This window comes from Armigeres subalbatus, chromosome 2, assembly GCF_024139115.2.
Source record: "Armigeres subalbatus isolate Guangzhou_Male chromosome 2, GZ_Asu_2, whole genome shotgun sequence".
NCBI lineage: Eukaryota > Metazoa > Arthropoda > Insecta > Diptera > Culicidae > Armigeres > Armigeres subalbatus.
This window is the reverse complement of record NC_085140.1, coordinates 198,691,988-198,715,832: the sequence shown is the minus strand read 5'-3', so window position 1 is coordinate 198,715,832 and position 23,845 is coordinate 198,691,988. Positions and strand designations below refer to the sequence as shown.

Here is a 23,845-nt window from a genome sequence, read left to right as displayed (position 1 = left end):
CGGAATTTATTTTCGTTTACATTGACGTGGTTAGCCTTCCCGATGAAATTTTGAATCAATATTCGGACATGCTTTTTTTAAAGCTTTATTTGTGTGTTTTTTTAATTTTACATTAAGTTCAACACAAATTCGGACATGCTGAATGGTTCATCATCTAATTCGGTGAAAAAAAATTGAGCCAGTATTGGTGTTTTTTTTTTCTTCCTAAACAATGGAGGGGGAATCTGCTCAACAGACATCCTGGGTTGACCAGGAAGTGCGGGGTTAGGGGCCACCTCCAATGAGGGAGGCAGGACTGCATCCCCGACCAGCTAAACCGTTTCCATTGCCGCCAAGCCCATCGTCCCTTCGGTACAACCAGAAAGTAATGCTTCAAAGGGGGGCCAGTGCATAACGCACCCTCGAGGTTAGCTGCGTGTCCTTGCAGCATCGAACATCGCGACTCGCTTTTTTAGAAGAACACCATGGTATCGTGCCAGCGCATTGCCGGCTTTCCAGGTGGCCTTACCACGCCCTATGTCCTCGAAAGGTGAGCAGGGTCGACTTCGCGCCTGCTTCCCTCTGCACGACTGGTATCAAGAATGATGATGCCGCGTGCACCCCAAATTGACCTTTCTGCGATAGGGCCTATTCGCCAGCACACAGAGGGACTTGCCGACGCGGTGCCTACGCCTGCCCCAGCCTTGACGAGGACCCCTTTCCGTCCTCGGGCTCGGAACCCGCCCGGTTGACCGACGCCGCGAAAGCGACGAAACCATGTTGTTCTTCACGCGGCCACTTGTTCGATAAAAGGATCGAGTTCGACCACAGGGCACCGGTATGACCCATAAAGCCGACTCCGAACCCTTGGACCACCTCTTTTTTGCGCCTGAACTAGCCATTCCTCGAGTCCACGCGCCACCTTCTGTGTAGCTCCGAGACGATTTGGACGATAGCCGATAAAACGGCGTTCCAGCCAACTTCATCTTTACACATCCTCCGGACTAGTGTCCAGACCACATGTGGCAAGCATGTGGTCACGCATTGTGCGAAAACGCGGGCACACGAACAACACGTGTTCCGCCGTTTCCTCTAAACCTACGCACACCGGACACTCGGGCGAGGCCGAGTGTCCGAACCGGTGTAGGTACTGTCTGAAGCAACCATGGCCTGTAAGGACCTGGGTCTGGTGGAAAGTGATTTCCCCATGGCGCCTCTTGACCCACGTACCTATCTCCGGTATCAACCTATGTGTCCATCTACCCTTAGTGGAACTGTCCCACGCACGCTGCCATTTGACCATTGAGGCCAACCTGACAGTCCTACGGATGCCTCTCGTGCCGCGCATTTCGAAGCACTCTATGTCTTCACCGATAACGATGTCAATAGGCATCATACCGGTGATGACGCAAAGTGCATCGTGCGACACGGTACGGTACGCGCTCGCAACTCTTAGGCACACCCGATCAAGAATGCATAACAAAATTATAACAAAGAGAGTTATTTATTTCAGAAAAATAATGTAACAAAATGTGTTATAAAATTGGCTGGTTAGTTGTTAAAATAACAAAAATTATATCAAAATTCCCTCTAGCCGTAACATAATTATATCAGAGGTTGTTACCTTCATTTCAACATTATAACAACCGTTGATATGATTATGAGGTACAAAAATCTACTTTCATGGTAATTGCCTACATCACGCATAAAAATGTGGTACGCTACAACGCCGGATTTCCATCCATAATGTAGGCAATTAACTTTGTACTAGCTATTAACATCGAACATTGATTCAAGTTATACTGGAGGTGATTACCTCCGCTTTTTTCCAATTTAAAAAAATGTAGGCAATTATTTTGTGTAAATAAACATAACTAATGTTGTTATAATTTTGATATGAAATAAAACTGGCCGAAGACACATTTTTATCGAATTATCTAATTATAACACACGTTGTTTTAAATAACAACCATTGATAGAATTGAGTTATAATTTTGTTATGTATTCCTGATCGGGCATGAGCCTATACGTACTTTCTAACTTCGTTCTGTAGCAGTTAATACGCAGGGCCGTGCCCCAAGCTGGCCCCCCATACCTCAGTATGGACAGAGCAACGCTAGCCAGAAGCTTGCGCTTGCTGGCATAAACCGCAGAGCTATTGGACATCATCCGGGACAATGCCGCTATAGCTGTGGAGGCACGCTTGCAGGGGTAATTGACGTGGCTACCAAAGGTGAGCTTATCGTCGATCATTACCCCCAAGAGTTTGATGGAGCGTTCAGAGGTGACCGTGCAGTTGCCTGCCCTTATCACCGCTTGTTGCTCCGACTTTCGGTTGTTAACAACAACCACCTCAGTCTTGTGGTGAGCCAGTTCTAACTTCCTGAAACTCATCCACTCCTCCACAATTGCGATCGAGTGGGCTGCAGTCAATTCCACCTCTTCGATCGATTCGCCGTAGACCTCCAGCGTAATATCGTCAGCGAAGCCGACGATTGCCACGCCCACCGACCGAGAACTTCAACCTTCAACTTCAACCAGCATTCCTCACGTCGAGAGTCACTACTGCACAATAGCGAACTCCCCTCCTCTTACGCTGGATAGCTATCTCCGCGGATTTGGTAACCGACAAGATAGCGTCTACGGTCGACTTACCCTTTCGGAAGCCAAACTGGTTACTCGATAGACCATCCGCACCCTCCGTGCGTATCAACAACCTGTTGAGGATGATCTTCTCGAGCACCTTCCCCGCCGTATCAAGCAGGCATATTGGTCTATATGCCGACGGATCCCCCGGTGGTTTTCCCGCTTTTGGCAATAGGACCAACCTCTGCCTTTTCCATGCTTCAGGGAAGACTCCCTCGTCCAGGCATCTCTGCATAACAGATCTGAACATCTTTGATGGCCAGGTTCGGAATACCATCCGGTCCTGGCGCCTTACCTACACTAAGGGACTGTGCAATCCCCGCAAGTTCCGCCACCGTTACTCTTCCCTCGTCGGCCACCCTGGCCCGTGGCAGCTCCACAAAGGGAGGCCAGGGACTTGGGTCGTGACGTGGGAAGAGCCCCGCGATGATCCTCTCCAGCATCTCTGGAGACCGCTCTGTAGGGGCCATCGCCCCACGTGTCTTGGCCATTACGACCCTATAGGCGTCACCCCATGGATTCGAGTTGGCACTTTGACACAGGCCCTCGAAGCAGGCTTTTTTGCTTGATCTAATCTCAGTCTTCAGAGTGGCTCTAGCAGTCACGAACGCCACCCCAGTATTGGTGTGCCATATACGAATCGTACCGTTTGCTTCTACACACCCAGGCGAGAATGAATTTTAAACACATCCCCGGATAAGCACCAAAGGGAGAAACAGATTGTTCTTAATTTCAGCATAACATATTAAGGAGACCGTGGGCCACTAGGCTGATCGTCAAGGGGGTCGCGACACTGAAAAGGTTGGTAACCACTGATCTAAACGAAATATCACGAGGAATTTTCGGATCAAACATTGCCAAACATGTTTAGTTGTTATTATTATTGCCTTACAGCGGTATTTTTATTGTTTTTATACTGCAAGTTATCGAATTTTCTTTCGTTCTCCAACATGTATCCGTATTTAGTGGTGTATGTGGATGTTTTTTGTTTCTCTTTCGTCTTGTAAGAGAGAGGGGTGTATATATTTCTTGTTACCTGTTGTGAGAAACAAAACCGAGCACTGTCTTGAGAGCAAATTTATTACAGCTTCAAGCTAAAATACAAATTAATTCATTTAAGTATTTGAGGAGGGCAACTCTGTATGGTATTACTTACATTTAACAGTGCATAACTTAGTTTGAGCAATTAAACACTGCAAGTTTTTTATGCCGCTTAATATATTTCTACGGCCGCTGAGATAGCTATGGAAACATAATTAGGCTCTAGCACTTTGTGGAATATCAATTGTATCCTACCAGATAATGCGAATAGTTTTCCCACTGCTATGGTCTCTTTTGAGGTTTTAACGGAAAACTTTGAATATTCGATTTCAAGCATGAACTAACTAATTAATAGAAATCAAAATATAGTGTGGTTTATCCTTATGTCAACAATCGATTTCATTTATAGCCTGTATAATATGAGTTCATGTACATGTATTGTACTATAGTACTGATCAACACAGCATCAACGAGTATCAATATACTTCCGGTGCAAGCGTGGCGCGCCGGGTTGCTGGTATGGCAGTCGTAGTAACATCCCCTCCCCGTGAGGACCGGTAGATCCTCCACTGCAAGGTCAGCTACATCGAGTACTGCTACTTTGGACACCGGCCTCCTGAATAGTCCCGAAGAGGTTTGTACTGATACCTGCCGAATCCGTCCGTCCCTGCCTGCGATTACATCCAGGATACGTCCACGTACCCAGCCATTTCTTTTTGACTCATCGATTACGATCACCAGATCTCCAGGCTGTACCGGCTTCGTTTCTTGCATCCACTTCACACGCCTTGTAAGTGTCGGCAAATACTCCAGTACCCAACGCCTCCAAAAGTGGTCAATGCGGAGTTGAATCAAACTCCAGGATCTTCGAGCCAGTTTACGCCATCTTCCAACTTCGCTGTAGGTTGTGTCACCCAGTTGAACTGCCTGGGATGAAGTGGTTGGGCGTTAGCGCCTCTTGTTCTGCTGAATCCAGCGGTAAGTAAGTCAGTGGACGAGAGTTAACAACCGCTTCTGCCTCCACTATAAGGGTCTGTAATCCTTCATCGTCTAGCTTTTCGTTCTGAGGCATGGTAGTCATAGCATTCTTGATGGAGCGCACCATGCGTTCCCACATCCTCCCATATGGGGAGCAGATGGCAGTATGAACCACTTCGTCGTCGTATTCGTGAAGGTCGTCGCTGCATTTAGCTCGATGTTCTCGATTTGGTCCCGTAACACGCGATCCGCTCCGGTAAAGTTCCGACCATTGTCGGAATATATTTCAACTGGCGCTCCTCGTCGGCAAACAAAACGGCGGATACATACGATGCAAGATTTGGTCGAAAGGTCGAATGCTACTTCAACGTGTAGTACGTATTGTTAAACACGTTATCAAACAATCCATCTTTTACTGCGGCACGACCAACTTTCACTAAGATTGGCCCGAAATAGTCGATGCCAACATAGCTAAACGGGCGCACACCTGGTGACAGACGAGCGGCTGGAAGTGGACCCATCATTGGGACCACCGGACGAGCTTTGCACTTTGCACCACTGACAGCGACCTGCCACACTTCGCGCCGTTGTTCGTAGTCTGGGGAATGTGAAAACGTTGGCGCACTTCGTTGACTACAGTTTCATAATTTCCATGTAGCAATCTCCTATGTGTAATCGTCGAGAAGCAGAAGGAAACGTGATGCTTCCTCGGTAGTATTATAGAAACTTAACGTCGACAGCCAATACTCTTGCCGCGGCAATGCGCCCGTCCACTCTTAGTACGCCTTTGTCATCCATTATTGGCGTTAGATTCCATAGTTGGCTTGTTTCTCAAGTCCCAGTTGTTTATCTCTCGGGAGCTTCTTATTCTTGGAAAGGACTATCACTTCGTCACCATAGGACTCCCGCTTAAACCAGCTTCCAGATCATCACCTCTGCTGCTTGTAGTTCTTCAGTCTTCAGGTTCGAATTAGAGCAGTTTCGGCTATTTCTTTGCGTCTTAATTTTGAGATGAATCGTATAACGTAGGCAGTTGTTCGCAAGAGTCGACCCCATTTGGAAAACCGTTCAAACTTTATAGGACTGCGCAGTGTTGATACATCTTGGTGCAGGAAACACGCTCGAAGCTCCTCATTCGTAGTATCGATGTTTTTCTGTTTAGGCCACATTATCTCGGACTGTCGTAAAAACGGTGGTCCATTAAACCAGCGGCCCGATAGTTTGGGGCATGATTCAACACTCCACTTCGTAGCATCGTCGGCGACGTTGAGTTTGCTCGGGACGTATCTCCATTCTTTGAAGCTGGTCGCTGATAAGATCTCTCCCACGCGGCATGCTAAAAATGGACGGTATTTCCGATGTTCTGACCGAATCCACGCCAACGTTACTTCAGAGTCTGACCACTAGATGCAACGATTGATCTTGACGGTGTGATTTTCACGCACGAATTCAAGACGTCGAACTCCTAGAACTGCAGCCATCAACTCCAATTGAGGGATCGATGCGTATTTCAACGGAGCAACTTTTGCTTTGGCCGATACCAAAGCGCATTCAGCTACCCCTTCTGATCCAATAACACGAAAGTATATCAAGGCGGAATATGCTGCTTCGCTTGCATCCACGAAAACGTGGGCATCCAAAGTATCGTAGATATCGGCGCTCGCTTTATCGAAGTAGCACCGTGGAACTCGGACTTCGTTAACTAGTACCAGCAACTCAACCCACTTCGCCCATTTCTCGTAGATTTGGTCATCAATGCATTCATCCCACTTAATCGCACTCCTCCAGATGTCCTGCATCATTATCTTCCCATGAACGAGTACACCAGCCAGCAGGCCTAAAGGGTCGAAGAGGCTCATTATGCACTTTAATACTTGACGCTTCGTTGGCCTTGCACCGGTGTTGATAAGTGTTGCGATTTCCTCTCGGAACGTCATAGAAAATTTCAAAACATCTTCTTCCGTATGCCATAGCATTCCCAAAACGCGTTCAGTATCAGTTTTCAAGGCGAGGTCCTTGACGTCTTGCTTTGGTGTTTCTCCCAGATACTCCAGGACGCCTTGTTGGTTCGACGCCCAATTTCTCAATTCAAATCCGCCCTTTGAGTGGATCCACCTAACTTCGCCTGCTACGCTTTCGCCTCGTCGATCGACTCAAAGCTATCCAGGTAATCGTCAACATAGTGGCACTTACGAATCGCCTCTGATGCTCGTGGATACCGATCGGCAAATTCATCCACATTGCAGTTTTACAAATTGAGCGGATGACGGGGAACTTGTGGCTCCAAAGGTGAGGACGTCCATAATGAAAACGGTGGGCTCATCTTTAGGATTATCACGGAAAGAAAACTCTGTGCCGGACGATCTCGTTTCTATAACTCTCCGCTTGGTGAAACATCTCTGATGTCACCGCTCACCGCCACCGGATACTATCGGAAGCGAAACTGCACGGAAGGAAGTGGAACAAGTAGGGTCGGGCCCAGGTAAAAGAGCGGAGTTCAAACATACCCCATCGACGTTTGCTGCTGCGTCCCATATCAAACGAATTTTTGCCGGCTTTTTTTGGCTTACAAACAGCACCTAATGGCAACTACCATATCCGTCTAGAATCAGCTTCGACAGCTCGATTTTAGTCGCTCGATGAACATACCCTTCCTTCTGGTATTCCCTAATTTTACGTTGGATATTTTCTTTGAGGAGCGGGTCTCGTGCCATTCGCCTCTTAAGACACTCTAACCGTCGGAGAGCCATAGGATAACCTTTGGTTATCTGGTGGTTCTACGAAGCCGGATCTTCACAGCAGACCAGTCTCGAAGCGATTATCAATCCTATGCGTTGTTTCCTCAATTATCCGTCTAGCCCTCGCTTATTCCCTAGACTCTAACATTTCCTGGAATACAGCTGGAAAGACTTCGGCGTTAAAAAAATCTTTCACCATACAATCCAGCCTCTCATCGGCTTCGCACTCGCACATATGGTAACTGAACTCATCTGCGTCCCTTGATTTGTCCAGGCTTCCGTAAACGCACCATCCTAAGCGAGTTTTCACCAGCTACAACGCCTATTTACTCTTTGATCTTCTGCGGAACAGCTAGTTGCAGATTTCGTAGGCCAACTAACAGCTTTGGTGTGAGGTCCTCGTAACTTCGAACAGGCAGGCCCCTTCATGATGATGATCTTCTGCAGTTCGGCAAAGCGCAAGGTTTGGGAAGGTAAATTCCAGGCAGTCTACAGTGCGCACGTTCTTGAGCTGAAACCGTTTATTCCGGACCCATTTCGGACACTTCCATTGAAACGATCTGCGACTCATCCTCTGTCTCGTCATATTAGCGGTCCATCGCAGGCATAGTGGGATTGTCGGTCCTTCAACTTCCAGTTCTTGAACCAGACTTCGTTCGATCAATGTCGAAGAAGAACCTTCATCCAAGAAGGCGAACACGGTAACAGACTTGGACTTTCCGTGCAGTGTTACCGGGACGATTCGGAATAGAATTGATTGTCCGCAGTGGTGGTAAACGTGATTTTCAGTTGCCGAAATAAGCGGTTTAAGCGCTACTTCAGGCTTACCATGGAGTAATGGATGATAACCGTTGATTCCACATCGGCTCGAGACTTTGCAAGTACGGTGACCGTGGGGGTTGAGACAGCTGCGGCACACTTTCAACATTTGTATGTTTTTCCAACGATCGTCGAACGAGAGTTGCTGGAATTTCGTACAATTTTTCAAGCGGTGGCCAACTTTCCTACAAAACAGGTATGGCTTCTCATCTTCAAACCTCCCCTTTGCTGGGTACGTCGTTCTATTCTCGGAGTGCGTGTGTACAAAGCTTTTATCTCTGTTGTGGGATTTATCGTTTCTAGCGTGCTGGCTAGGGGTGTATATCACTACCTTGCTAACAGATTCTACCACCGTTTCCATGAAATCGCTGAAGGTACGCAAACTGACTTCTGGCTGAGACATCAAATGTTGTGCCCATTGCAGCTTGACGTTAGCTGGTAGCTTTTCCACCACCTCTTGGAGAAGCGCCGGGTTCGACAGGTGAGCTTATTGACCAGCCACGATGAGATGTTGAGCCAGATTTCTAATCGAAATCCCAAAATCGATCAACGAATCCAACTTTTCTGGTTTTAGGCGCCGGCGTTTCACGTACATTTGGATCAACTTGTTGATGATGATTTCCGGGCGACCATACAGGGTACGGAGAGTCTCCATTACGTTTGGTACTGACCGGCGAAAGCAGGTAGTACCGAACGACTTCAGCGCGTTGCCTTTCAAGCACCGCTGTAACCATGCAAGGTTTTCAATATGGTTAAACCCACATGCCGCCGTAGAATTGTGGAAACTGCTATAAAAATAGGCCATCCTCTGGATCGCCAGAAAACTCCGGCAGATCCCGGGGCATTACTGCCTAGCTGCCAACCGTGCTCCGGCGAAGGTCAATGTGGGTTGGGATTCATTACAGATCCTTCAAGAAATCTATCACCGAGCCCAAAATATCCTCCACTAACGTTTCCAGATGCTCCAGGAATTGTTAGGTTGGCGTGTGTGCTCGAACGACGATTTACCGGTTGTGTTGCGGTAGAACGAGTTGCAGAGTTGTCCAACGGGAAATTTAGTTGTGCTGGGGGCTTCGAGTGCGCGTACTTGATTCGCGTCTGCTCGTTTATCGTTGATTCCACCAACGGCGGCTCCAGAGATATATGCTTAGAAGCGAAACGAATTCGTGGACCTGGTACAAGGTTACCTGAAGAAACATTTTCCTGAGCGACTATTGTTTTACGATATCTCTGTTCCGTGGTTGCTCTTCTTTCTAGTTGCACCTGACTTCGTGCTACTAATGATGTCAGATTTCTAGGTTACTATGACGTCACTCGCTTTAGCTTTGGTCTTCGGGATAGCGCCTTTACTGGTTTCGTTACGGTCTCGGTGTTCAATAATGGGACACCCCACCGCTCCCCTCTTCTTGTTTGCAGCATCTGTATCCTGCACTTTCGTAACTGAGCCTCCAGGCTTATCATTTGTTCTGCTGATATGGGCTTTTGTTCTAGCGTTGCTAGCTGGGATCGGAGAGACTGTAATATGGGATTGACAGCGAACGATTTTTGTTGACGTCGCCTACTGTCACGGTGGGCGCCTGGTGTGACGGATCAGGGACATCAGCTTCCTTTATTCCCGGAATATCTATGCAGCTACTGTGAGGAAATTGGCGGTGCAGGTGTAGATCCGATTGGTTGTACAGGGAAAGCTAGCTCGGTGGGGACGTGCTCTTCAACCCAAGCCTCAACCTGTTTTCCACGACCCTCAATCTCGTTCACACGGCTTCTCACGCTCTGGTTGTCGCCTTCGTCTCCTACGAATAACTCCTCCAACTCGTACATTTCTTGCGAATACTTCTTCTGCATCTCAAGCTGCCTTTTTCCAATTCCAACTCCTTCTTTTCAAGCTCCTGCTGGTCGGCTAAGCGTTTGCGCTGCAAATCTGCTCGTTGGCTGGAAGTTGTCGACCTAACTGAAGCTGAAATCGATGGTGAGCGGCACCTCGGGCAGATCCAATCCCGGCTCGAAATGGACTCATTCACGCAAGCACAGGTGAAATGCCACCAATTGTCACATTTGTCGCAAGCCACCAGATGATCATCTATCTCACATTGCCGCAAGCGACGCAGATCTCAGACAGGATCCGCCGAGGAGGCATTGGAACTCTTATTGGACATGATGTTAAATCTTGAAGTTTTGTTGTGAGAAACAAAACCGAGCACTGTCTTGAGAGCAAATTTATTACAGCTTCAAGCTAAAATACAAATTAATTCATTTAAGTATTTGAGGAGGGCAACTCTGTATGGTATTACTTACATTTAACAGTGCATAACTTAGTTTGAGCAATTAAACACTGAGTTTTTATGCTGCTTAAGATATTTCTACGGTTGCTGAGATAGCTATGGAAACATAATTAGGCTCTAGCACTTTGTGGAATATCAATTGTATCCTACCAGATAATGCGAATAGTTTTCCCACTGCTATGGTCTCTTTTGAGGTTTTAACGGAAAACTTTGAATATTCGATTTCAAGCATGAACTAACTAATTAATAGAAATCAAAATATAGTGTGGTTTATCCTTATGTCAACAATCGATTTCATTTATAGCCTGTATAATATGAGTTCATGTACATGTATTGTACCTACTATAGTACTGATCAACACAGCATCAACGAGTATCAATATACTTCGGTGCAAGCGTGGCGCGCCGGGTTGCCGGTATGGCAGTCGTAGCAACATACCTTATCACGCTTTTTCACTTGGGTTTTTACGTTTCGTTACTAGTTTGATAATATGTTCTCATACTTTTGATAAAGTCACTACTACACTTATATTCACTTTTTCATTTGAGTAATAATATTGGCTTATTATCATGCATTATTACCTGCTCGGTCAATGTTCCGTTTTCTTTTTAATTTATTTTGATTCACTTTTCTAAATTTAATAATATCTTTACGTTCGATTTCTGTATGTATGAGTGTCGATGAATGTCACGAAGATGTACGATTACGATGAATGCTGTTTATCATATCAGTTTATCAAAAAATATATTTAGTAAACGTTTTACGCCCCTCAATTTCGTTTGATTTCTCCATTCTTTGATTATTTCGTTTAATTCCTAGAGAGACGTTGACGCCAATACTCATAGTTTGTTTATGGATGTTTGGTTTAGTTCATATTTAGATTGTTTGTTGGAAAAATTTCGATTTGCACGTCTTCTTTTGTTATTGAACGACAGTTACAATCAGTCGCTGTTATTTATATCGCGTTTGATCACCACGTGCCTACGATTTTTTTTTTTTGCTGTTTCTCGTGTATAGTTCATGATAACTCTGTTTATTGATAATGTGTATAATTGATTACGACTAGCATTTTACTGTTACCATTAGAGATAGTTGTTTTTAAATAACTTAGATTACACACGATCGAATTCGGGGTTTGCATTGAAACAACGCTTCTACATACCTTACATGTTTCATCCTTTCAATCGTAAAATGTGAATATGCTCTGTACATTGAAACACCCATTTCAATTCATTATAAAGGTGTTTCACAAAATGATCGAATTAAAAAAATAAAAACAAGTCTTAAGCTCTTTGGCTTAAAATAAAGCATAATCAACCTGATGTCTCCATGCTTTTAATAATGATTTGATTTCAGATAATGTTATGCAATCCAAAACCATGAGAATGTTTAAAATTGAAACAATTGATAAGATTGTATTTAAAAATTCATTCTTAAAAACTTCAGTCCTGATTACTTTCCTTTTTTTTCTTCAATACTTTGAATTCATTCACAATTGTTTAAAACTATCAGACATATTGATTAAAATCATTTAAAATTATTTCACTTCATATTTGGCAATATAATTGAGCGTTAATTGCTGGTTTATACACGAGTGCAGATAACTTTTCGCATTTATAATCGAAGCGACGGCATTTTCCCCATGGCTTTGTATCACTCTTTTTTCGAATCCGCCAAATGCGTTGAGCTCACTGGTTCAATAAGTTTTTTATTTCGTAGCAATAGAAATTCAAAATCGGCAAAAAGTGGAAGCTGCATTAACATAAAGTAACCAATTCCATATTCCAGTCATAACTATTTCAAATAATCAACTAACGGAAAGAATGTCGTCGTTGCAATAGACATGTGTCTATAGAAACGACACATGTGGACATCATTATTTGGTCAAACCAATCCGAATAAATTGGAGTCCTTTTTATCGAATCGAAACATTAACATTGCTATCCTTATTTTTCTGCAATTTGCGCTATTTTGTAGTTGTCAAAGTTGGTTTGGCAAACAAACGATCAAAGTTTTCTTTTTTTATGGCACTGCATCCTCCACTGGGATACTGCCGCCTCGTTAGTGTTCATAAGGCATCTACTAACTCCCATACTTAGGAGTAAAGGAAAATATTTGTCACCGTGTGTATGCAAAGTAAGGTTCGTGGTATTTCACGTAACTAGGATTTTCCAGAAAGCGGAACGATCTAAAATTGGGAGACTTAGAACTTCTTTAATAAAAACATGAAATCAAGCATGTTTACTGCACATCGATTGTGGGCAAAATCAAAATTGATAAATTGTTGCTGTTGCTACATTTGAACATGTGTAGTAGAGCTATTCAACAAACCAGATTAGCTAGGTTCGGTAAACAACTTTTGGAGAATGCATTTCTTCATCTCAAAATAAGAATGGTTTAAAACAATTGGTTATTATTGAACGCCAAAAACTTGCTAAATACGCCCATCAAAACTACTTTTGAAGTTGCTATATGGCTAGAATACAAAATCTAAAAACTGTTTCACTTTTTGCCTTCTTGAATTACCGTGAATAATTGTGAATCTGTTATAAACTTACCTTTTAGTCTGATCTTTCTAAATGGCCTTTACGAGGATTCGTTATCAGACAGCATGGCACCTCATATGAAGTTATATTTCAAATCAGGGCGCATCATCACTGTATTTTATTCCATTCTTAGAGGATCCTTCATAAAAAACGCGTACAAGTAAGCATGCTTAGATAGGATAAGGAATTTTTTTTATACAATAGCAAATAGAGGATGATAAGTTTTGTGTAGGCAGAGTTCTAAATTGTGAAGCACTTGCAATGGAAAGTATCGCTTTGCGTAGCTACATAGCCGAAGACAACTAATATACCTGTATCACTGTTACAATGCTCTCGACAATAATAGTAGTGGATTATAATCACAAATATTCTGATTGCGTCTCTCTCTCTGTTTCTCTGATTGGTCAATCACTGCCAAGCGTGCGCAATTTGCACTTTCTCTTCTAGCTAATGGTCAGAATTGGCAATTGATGATGGCTGCTTGTTCTAGTATCCCTGTGGTTGAACAAAAATTTGAAAACGAAAGAACAGAAGGAAAATAAAATTATAGTTTTTTTTTAACATTTGTGCGGTAATTTCAAGTTTTTTTTTATTGTTTCCGGAAAGTTTTGATTTTTTTTAAATAAATTGTAAATCAGCAGTTTTTTTTGTCAAAATGAGTGTTAGTTACAGAACCTGATTTTTTTTGGAGAATTTAAAAGTACGACGTAAAACGATAGAAATAAGCATTGCTTAGCCCTCCCTAAGAAAATCCCCCTCTAGGCTTCAGCCTTACCCCAACTAGCAAATTTTAGGTTTTGACCGAATTAAAAAGTGCCCCTTAGAAACCCTAAATAATAAGTGTCTACTGTAAAAGATAAAGTATCAACATCGAGTTCAGCTACAGAAACGGTTTTTCAATTTTGTTAAATCCATTTTACCAATATGAATCAGTTTATGCCTTGGATAGAAAATGCTTACGGAATCCTTCACAGGTACATACAAGTTATTCATAGTAAATCATTGTTGTTTGCGGTATTATTTACGAAAATAAAAAGAACGACTAAAATGTTAAAAATTTGTTAGGGTGACAAAATCGGATCGAAAACGTGATAAAATTGGGACGTGACGTGATAAAATCGGGGGTAGACAAAATCGGGTCAACACTGTATTAGATAGAAAGTGTTGTCCATCCTGGGAAATCTCTGGATTTTTTCGTAATATTTCTTGATTGCTCTTCAAAAGCTAACAATTTGTACTAAAAATTACAAAAACTTAGATTTAGCGCGGATTTAGAAGATTTTTGAATTCTTTGGAAATTATGGAAAATTCCGATCGCGGCATAGATTGAGTGCTAGTAATGGACCCATTAACGACGAAAACTTACTTCAATCGCTTCGCTAGAGTAAAACTCATGACAAATTGCCATTCTGCAGCACCAGCAGCACCACCATGACAAGCAACAGGTATCAGCATCGCGTTTTGTGCATAACACATGGTAAAACATTCATTTTTACTATTAATATATGTATTTTAAAATTATGTAGCCAGGTTGTCTATTATGGCCACCCCCGGGTCCATAATACGCAACATTGAGTTTGTTTACATACGTATTATGGTCCCCCCATTTGATTAACATGTTCCATTTCTACATGTTCCTGTTGCCTATTATGGACCCCCCCCCCTTCTGTGCTAGTAATGGACCCTCTAGCGCGTTTACATTTATAAATTAGTTAATATGTATAACTAAACTTTAGTCTCCCAGTGCAAAACAATTGTATGGAACTACTACCCAGATAAGTGAAGCAACTTTAACCTATGAAAGTTTGAAGGAAATTGTAGATTCAAGTGTAACCTCGGTTTTTGTTCAGGGTGTCCATTATACGCACGGGGTCCATTACTAGCACTCACTCCCTTCTTCTTCTTCTTATTGGCATTACATCCCCACACTGGGACAGAGCCGCCTCGCAGCTTAGTGTTCATTAAGCACTTCCACAGTTATTAACTGCGAGGTTTCTAAGCCAAGTTACCATTTTTGCATTCGTATATCATGAGGCTAACACGATGATACTTTTATGCCCAGGGAAGTCGAGACAATTTTCAATCCGAAAATTGCCTAGACCGGCAACGAGAATCGAACCCAGCCACCCTCAGCATGGTCTTGCTTTGTAGCCGCACGTCTTACCGCACGGCTAAGGAGGGAGAGAGCACTCACTCCCTATTGCTCGTAATAAATTTCACGCTTGAAATCCGGGTTTGTTTTCAAATTCAAGCCTTAATTGAAGATGTGTGATGTAGAAATACTAATTCATTATTATACCTGTCAAATGATTCCACACTGTTACTCAGAAACCATCAATGCAGAATCCTAAAGAATGTACTTTTCTTGATGATCGGCTATTTTTGATCTCATCAGAAGCTGTCCATTAAAGTGGGGCGCAGTTAAATGGAAAAACGCAATCTCCATCCAATCAAGTAAAATCAAGGTTTTTCTGAAACGTTTTAGGACCCCAATCAACTGTGCAAAATATGGGCTCGGTTAGTTGCGTCCACGATTTTCGCATCGCGTTTTAAATTCATATACAGCGGTAGAAGAAGAAGCAATCTTCAATGTTAACCCAGCGAAGAGGCCTCCTCAAAAACCTCCATGGTCTAATCAACGCTTTCGCGCTCTAAAACGACAACGATCAGCTGCCCTTTGAAAATACAGTAACTGTCGAGTACCGTATTACAAACGGCAGTTCAACATTGCAAGTCAAGACAAAATTTTCAAAACGACTTATCTGCTTTTGTAAACAAAGATTCAAACGACAATTTGACGAATCTGATAGCTCTCCCACGCAAATCAACACCATCAATAGGTAGATGAAGGATTCCGCTACCTATTGATGGTGTTGGTTTGCGTGGGAGAGCTATCAGATACGTCAAATCGTCGTTTGATTCTTTGTTTACAAAAGCAGATAAGTCGTTTTGAAAATTTTGTCTTGAAGTAATCGCTATCGTATCTACAATCTTTTTCTTTACAATCGCCACGTCAAACGTCAGACAGCGAACGAACCCAAAAAGTTTCTGGTCATTTGTAAACTCGTAGCGAAAGCAATCCGGATTGCCCTGTTCTATGTTTCTCGAAGGCAGCGCAGCTAGTACCGAAAGCGAAAAATGCAATCTATTCGCGCGTCGATTCAAACAAGTGTTCCATGATGTTACTGCTACCACGATGCAAGTGAACGGCTCTATGACTGGAATAGCACGGGATGTGCTTGATTTTAGTATTCCTCGTAATACGAATAACATGGTGATAGCTGCAACAAAGAAATTAAAGCTCCCTACTCCGGAGCTCCGGTACTTCCTCATACAGTCCTGAAATATTGCACTAACTCGTTAAGTGCTCCGTTCGTTAAGCTTTTTAATATCTCGGTTCAACAATACGAATTTCCCGTCCGTTGGAAATTCTCTTATATGTGTCCAATCTACAAAAAAGGAGACAAACGAGACATCCTGAATTATCGCGGAAGCACCTCTTTGTGCGCCTGTTCAAAGCTGTTCGAAATAATTGTGCAGAAGTCACTCCTTCTGCTCACTCCTGCCCTAAAAACTACATCGTCGCCGATCACCACGGATTTTAATCAAAGCGATCAGTTTCAACGAATCTATTGCAGTTCACCTCCAGCTTTTTGCGCTGCATGGATTCGGGGTGGCAGACTGACGCTGCGTATATGGACCTGAAGGCGACATTTGATACAGTGGACCATGAAATCCTTCTCGCCAAATTGGAGAAGCTTGGCATTTCATCAAACTCTGTGCTTTGGTTCCGGTCCTATATGATGAACAGCTCGGTACGGGTTAAGAAAGGTTTGTCGGAGTCGGAAACATTCTGCAACAACTCGGGAGTTCCGCAGGGCAGTGAGCTTGATCCTCTGCTTTTTTCGATTTTCATAAACGATGTCTCGCGGTTGCTACCTGTCGGCTGTCGCTTATTTCACGCAGATGACACGAAAAATTACCAAAAACAAAATGTGACACTGACTGCTTGGAGCTGCAACATATGTTGCGTACCTTCGAAGATTTGTGTTCGCGTGATTTGTTGTGTCTAAGGCCCGATGTCCACGTAGCGTCTTTTCAACGCTGCGTGCACACGGCGTTAAAAGGACGCAGATGTGCATCAAGAAAAAGCGGTAACGCAGCGTCACCGCACCGATGCACACCTGCGTTTTTTCAACGCCACGTGAACGCAGCGCTGAAAAAACGCTACGTGGGCATCGGCCCTAAGTATCGAAAAATGCAACATCATTTCGTACCAACGCAAAAACATGCCAATCATCTTTGACTATAACCTTTCTTGACGTAGTCGTACCCGAGTGCAGCACCTGAAGTAACTCACTCTTGGACAGTGGGCTTACCTTTCGAGTTCACTACAACGACATAATCGCCAGAGCCAACCGACAATTGGGCTTTATGTTCAAAATTGCAGACAAGTTCCGTGATCCATTTTGTACGATCAATTTCGGAGTCGAATGCTGTTATATGAGCCCATTCCACGTCAGCTGGATCGTCCGAATAGAAACTACCTATTCAAAAAAAGTTTGTTAGATATGCTCTTCGGTTCCTCAGGTGGCGCGACCCGATGAAACTGCCACCGTACGTGGGACGTGTTTCGTCAACGGATGCTCAATATTTTCCGCACCGCTGATCGTTTCCAGTTAGGTTAAGTTTTATTCATTGAGACATCATCAGTTGAATTTTAAATATTATAAATAAATGAATAAATATGGAGATAAGTATGGGAAAATGTACTTTTTCACATTGTTAGCTTCAATTTATCGTCAATCACATGCTTCAATATGTTAGCATATAGTCTGGATAAGTAGAAAGACTTTGCCGAAGAAGATATGTGCTGGAAGGTCTACAAAAAAATCATATGCAAGAAATCAATGTTTTTACCAGCACTACCAAGCAGCCTATAGCAGCTATGTAGGCTACCAGCGACGTGAGAAGCTCTTGTTTACAAAAGCAGTTTCGCCCTTCTGAAATGTTGGTACCGAATCGTGATATGTTGTGTAGCTTTTTAATACTTCATGAAAGTCAAAGCCTTGGGCAGCTGGAGTGCCTCCATTAGGAGTTCTAAGATGCATTCCTTTTCATTTGTGTCTAACATTACTTTCCATTCCAGATTTATAGTTATCGTAAGATGATGAATCTTCCCGATTGCCAATAGTGATGCATTGTGTATGCAAAGGAATTTTCCTGAAATATTCATCAAACCTGGAATCATCAAGGTTGAGCATCATTAATAATCCACTTAGCATTTCCAGCAGAAGGGTCGACATTAACAAATTGCTAAATCTTCTCGTTTTAAACTAAATAAATCATAGTTGTTTACGACGTGCGATATAATGCGTGACTACAAAGCAAGACCATGCTGAGGGTGGTAGGGTTCGATTCCTGGTTCGGTCTTGGAACTTTTCTCGACTTCCCTGGGCATAAAAGTATGCAAAAATGGTAATTCGGCTTAGAAACCTCGCAACAAACAACTGTGGAAGTGCTTAATGAACACTAAGCCGCGAGGCGGCAATGTTCCCTGTGGAGGATGTAATGCCAATAAGAAAAAGAAAAAGGGTTACTTCATACACTGCACTGACACGCTTTGCACTTTCGATTCCCGAATTAGTATTAACTCGTACAAAAGCCTTCGAATGAATTAAAATTTGTATCATTAATTCATTTGCGCTCATTAGAAATTATTTGTGTTTAAAAAATAGATAGGGGCAGTAGGGGCAATATGAACATACGGGGCAATATGAGCCACCCTCATTTTGAGCTTATTGACAAGTTTTATCATGTAAAAGTTATATGATCTTTAGGAGGATGCTCCACATATGCATCAACGTGAAAACCGCATTAAAATTCAATTCAAACATGAAAATATACTTGAAAATGTAAATTTTCACTGCATAGGAAAAATTTTTATAAGATTTCAAGTTTATAAATAAGGTTTTGACACAAAACTGATTAAAATACAGGTCAAAAATACACCACAATCAAAAGATATATTAAAATTGAATATTGTGCACACATGTTTATATTGATACAAATCTAAATTTATCATAAAACTTTTTTTTCCCAAAACCAGTCTCTATGGGGCAATATGGGCATACCTGCATAGAACAAGATATCTGGCCTTAAAATGCGAACAAGTTCAAATTTCAGTATTCAAATACAAGAATATTATCATATATGTAAGATTCATTACGGAAAAATTACAACAGCGTATTACTGCGATAGAAACAGAACAAAAGACCATTGACCAATTGAAATGTGGCTGTTCAAACGGTGAAGAGTGGCGAATCAGTTCAGTCCGCTGTTGTGCAGTTTTTTCATTTTATTTGGTATGGAATACTTACAACTGTTGTAGGAGTATCATATTCTTCCATATTACGATACTTCTTTCGCCTAAATAAAGGTTTTGGAAGGGTGGCCCGTACTGCCCCAAATGGTGGCTCATATTGCCCCGTATAGTCGGGAACACACATTGAAATCAATACATTTTCAAAAGTGCATTCCAACAATTTCCAAACGCATTTTTCGTCATTCATCGACGTAATATGAAAGGTAACATTCTCTAGTATAAGTCAACTACATTTGAACGATGCTTTTTTGAGCTTTTCAGCGCTTTTTGGAACGATTTCCTTAGGTGGTCCATATTGCCCCGATCACCCCTAAATGCATTCAGTGTCGCAAAACTATAGAGAAACCCAACTTATCAATGAATTAACTGAAGGTGTTGTGAAAACCAACATAAAAAAATATTCGTATTTTCTTGACACACACAACTTGTGCAAGAGATAAACTTGGCAGGTTAGCAAACTTTTACCCTCATTTCATGTATCACTCATTCAATGCATTAATTTGAATAACCTTGTATGTTCACGTTTTATGATTCGGGCCTGGTAACGTCACAACTAATCTCGAATGGTGAGCTCCATCGACGATGTCATCAGAAACCGATATCAACAGAAATTCACGAACGTAAAAGGAGGTTTGTTCGCCACACGAAAGAGCGTGGACAACAGCTACAAGCGAGCACTGGACTGAAATCTGACAGGACATCGCAGCAGAGGGTGATCCAGGGGCTCGGGGCGTCGCAGCCTCATCAAAGATATAAAGGAAGTCGATAGGAATCTGACCTGGATCCAGGATTGAGATCTTTTACGTAGAAGTAGCGATGCTCAGGACCTATGCTGCCTATGATCGCATATCAGTCCCATATTTGCATGTCCCATCTTATTTGGAGGGGCCCTCCTTAGCCGTGCGGTAAAACGCGCGATTCCCGGTGCCGGTCTAGGCAATTTTCGGATTGGAAATTGTCTCGACTACCCTGGGCATAAAAGTATCATCGTGTTAGCCTCATGATATACGAATGCAAAAATGGTAACCTGGCTTAGAAACCTCGCAGTTAATAACTGTGGAAGTGCTCAATGAACACTAAGCTGCGAGGCGGCTCTGTCCCAGTGTGGGGATGTAACGCCAATAAGAAGAAGAAGAAGAAATATGCAATCATAGGCAGTCTGAAGTTTATAAAAAACGTCTCGCACAATATGCTACAACATGTGCGAGATTATATCTCTCTAAATTGGATCATCGTTCTAAAGTACATAATAAGAATTTTTTATTATGTTACCTGAATTCGCCAAATATGACTGGTGCGAATGAGAATACCGGTTGAATAATCGGAATACTGAAAAGCTGATAAACCATAAAATTATCTGACACGCATAAAAGCGAGAAGAAACATAACTATCCTTATCGACGATCATTATCTGCAACTAACACTCTTATTGAACTTTTAAAATAAATAGCTCTAAGGATTAAAGATACTAATCAAACAATATAAGAATAACAATAAAACCCTACCCCTTTAAAAATGTTCCTCGAAATCAACCAACTTGACTTGAAATTACCTGTGAAGCGCGTTCGAAATTTGTTTCAGTGATTGACCAACTTCGAGCACCAATTTCTCGTTGTCCTGCACGTTCTTACTGCCGGCGGATCGCAGTGACCGCGACTGGTTCTCTACCCGGGTCACCAGTTCGCGGAAGTGAAACTTGGTATGCGGTGGCAATGTTTCGTTGTCGGCAAACATCACGCAGCTGGACTGGAGCGAGTTAAGCCGTTCGCTCAGCTGCAGCCACTGCGACGCCGATATCGAGTTTACCGGCAGCTTGAGACTTCCCTCGAGCAGTTGTACCAACTCGAGGATACCCTCCCGACTGCTGGCGGTGGATGACAGTGCCGATGCCGAGGAGGACCCTGTCGACTTTTCCGAGAGGAGTGAGCTATTGCTATCGTTTGATTTCGATGTTGTTGTGGTGTTGTTGGCTGAGTTGTTTGATGTGGGGACCGGGGCTTGCGTTTGTACAGGAGTTGCGTATATCGATGAGAATTTGGATGGTTTTATCGGAACAGCAGGCTTTTTGTTGAAAACCGGTGGATGATGATCGTCAGCATTAATATTCATTGCCGATGTCGTAATTGTATTGGAAGTATTGACGGCATTGCTATCGTCTTCGAGATTGTTGTTCAACTTGGTGTTTGCGGCACTCTTCACCCCAAGTTTGGGGCTTAACTGAGACGTTTGTTCATTTGGCGCTTCTTTTGCTTCCCAAAGCTTTTTTAAGCTACTGATACTACCAGTACTTTTCCGTTTATCTCCTTCATCACCTGTTCCCCCACTTCCTGTTGATAAATTATCACCGCCAGTTACAGTTCCTTCAGCTTTAACCGAATTTCCTTCCAAACTCTCTCGCTTCCTATCCTCCTGACTAAGTTCAATTTTTATTTCAGTCTTTTTTAACTCGATAATCTTATTACTATCGATTGGTGCCACACTTGTGACCACAGAAGGAGAAGGCTTCTTAAGTTTTAAACTGTTCAACTCATTGTTCTCCTGCAGTAGTTTATTCGCCGCATCGGAACCGGGGCCATTTTTGTTAGTCCCATTCCGCAGTTCGCTTTTCTTGGTTTTGATCTCACTGTCACTTGAGTGATCATTAGCTGTTGTTTGGTTGTTGTTCAAAATGTTACTGTTATTATTGTTCACACTGTTAGAATGGTGCTTATTATTATTGTCAGAACTAGAATCACTACTTCCGGTCGTTGTTGCACTGATGTCTATGGGACTTGTGCCATTGCTGACCACCGTCGACGACTCGGCACCACTTTCTACTTTGCGTAGACGTGATTTGAAGTCTATTATATTGCTAGTTTCCTCTTTCTTTGGAATTGGATTCGGAATTCGTTTGGGGTCGATTTTTTTCAGCTGTGCCTTGAATTGAGGAGGCTGCGGCGCAGCACTGCTAGCACTGTCAACGGGCTTCGTCCTTCGTAGTGAACTTACATCGGATGACTTGTAATGTTGCGCCACGTCATTCGGAGGCAACGGAGGAGGAGGTTTAGGTAGATTCATACTTTCCGCTAATTCACTGACTAATTGTGATGCGGGATCAGATGACGTTGGTTTATGGCTACTGTCGACGTTTGTAGCTGACTTTGGCACATTTGCTTTCTCTTTGATTTCAGCAGCGAACTTCGATTCGAGCTTTTCTTTCAAGCTTGGAGGCGGAGGAATGGGTACGGACGGTTCCATGCTATTATTGGCGATAGCATCGGCTGGACTACCGAGAGAACTGCACGAATCCGTGGAAGGTTCTCTCTTGCGAAGACTTACACCAAATCTAGAACTAGCCTCCTCGACACTGGGTTCCGTGTTCGACACATCGTTCGAGGGTTTCATCAATTTCTCCATCGGTGGGCCAGAATGATGATGGACTTCAAATTCTTCTGGAGGTGGAGGCAAATCTACAGGTGGCGGTGGGAATTCCAAGTCCGCCAGCGTAGGTGGCATTGATCGCTTAGGACTATTGTTACCTACTGCGCCTCGGAATGATGAGAACGTCATCATAGAGCCGTCAGTAGTTGTTCTATGTCGTTGCAATTTTGAAAGACTAGCGGTTGCCGAATTGGCCATCGTAACTCCACTGGACGAGTTACTTCGAATCATCTGGGGCTGCTGTTGTTGAATTTTGACAGCAGATCGTTGGGCAGCCAACAAGCTGTTGGAAATGACATTGGCGGCCGCCATTGGTGGAGGTGGTTCTGGGGGAACAGAGTTGGATTGCATTTGCTGAGGAACCTGTTGTCCTGCAGACCCATCCGGTTGTCGTAGAGATTCTAAGTAGGCTCCGATTCTCGCTCCCTTGGGCAAAGTTCCATACCGATTGATAGCTTTCTTCACATTTTGGACTTCTAACGCTCCAACTACTGGCTGACCGGCAGCATTTACTGTTATTCCGGTAGGCGGTTGCCCACTTGCTGGCCCGTTCTGATCCTTCCTGGGAGCTCCTTGAGGTAAGCGTTTACTACTGCGGGTTTCTAGGCCCCTGTTTCCCATTATTGGGACACGTTTAAAGGAACTTTGCTGAGATGATGATTTTTGGAAGTTTCCACATGGCTCCTGGCTATCCGTATCGGTGTCGGGTGTTATTTCAGTTTGCTCATTTTCGGAGTCCGTCGTTCGGTTTACCAAATTAGCAATATCCCGCGTGAATCCTGGAAAAGATATCAATGATGCGTTATTCTAACCCTGAACTGAAACTTTATATGTTAGTTGCATTGATTAGTATCCCCATGGTAAGTCGTTTCGAGAATCACTGAAAGCAAAAAGCAATGAATTATGGCCTTTAGCCATTAATCATCATGCCAAAAACTGTTAGACCGGAGCTGATATTTATTCTTTTTTTTTGTCCTGCAATTCTTATAGGTATAGTAAAGGGGGTGGGAA

General features: G+C 43.1%; 1 protein-coding gene across 4 annotated transcripts in view; it reads right to left on the bottom strand.

Moving 5' to 3' along the window:
* Window positions 1-3,491: 3,491 nt before the first annotated feature.
* The window catches only part of LOC134211481 (tyrosine-protein kinase Abl), a 132,454-nt gene continuing 112,100 nt past the window's right edge, over window positions 3,492-23,845 (bottom strand). For all 4 annotated transcript variants that reach the window (XM_062688370.1, XM_062688372.1, XM_062688371.1 and 1 more), the window contains exons 7-9: window positions 20,967-23,613; window positions 10,922-13,524; window positions 3,492-3,661 (exon numbers count right to left, since the gene is read on the bottom strand). In XM_062688370.1, coding sequence (XP_062544354.1) covers window positions 13,473-13,524; window positions 20,967-23,613 — 2,699 coding nt within the window. In that variant the 3' untranslated portion in view covers window positions 3,492-3,661; window positions 10,922-13,472. The remainder of the gene's footprint in view (window positions 3,662-10,921; window positions 13,525-20,966; window positions 23,614-23,845) is intronic.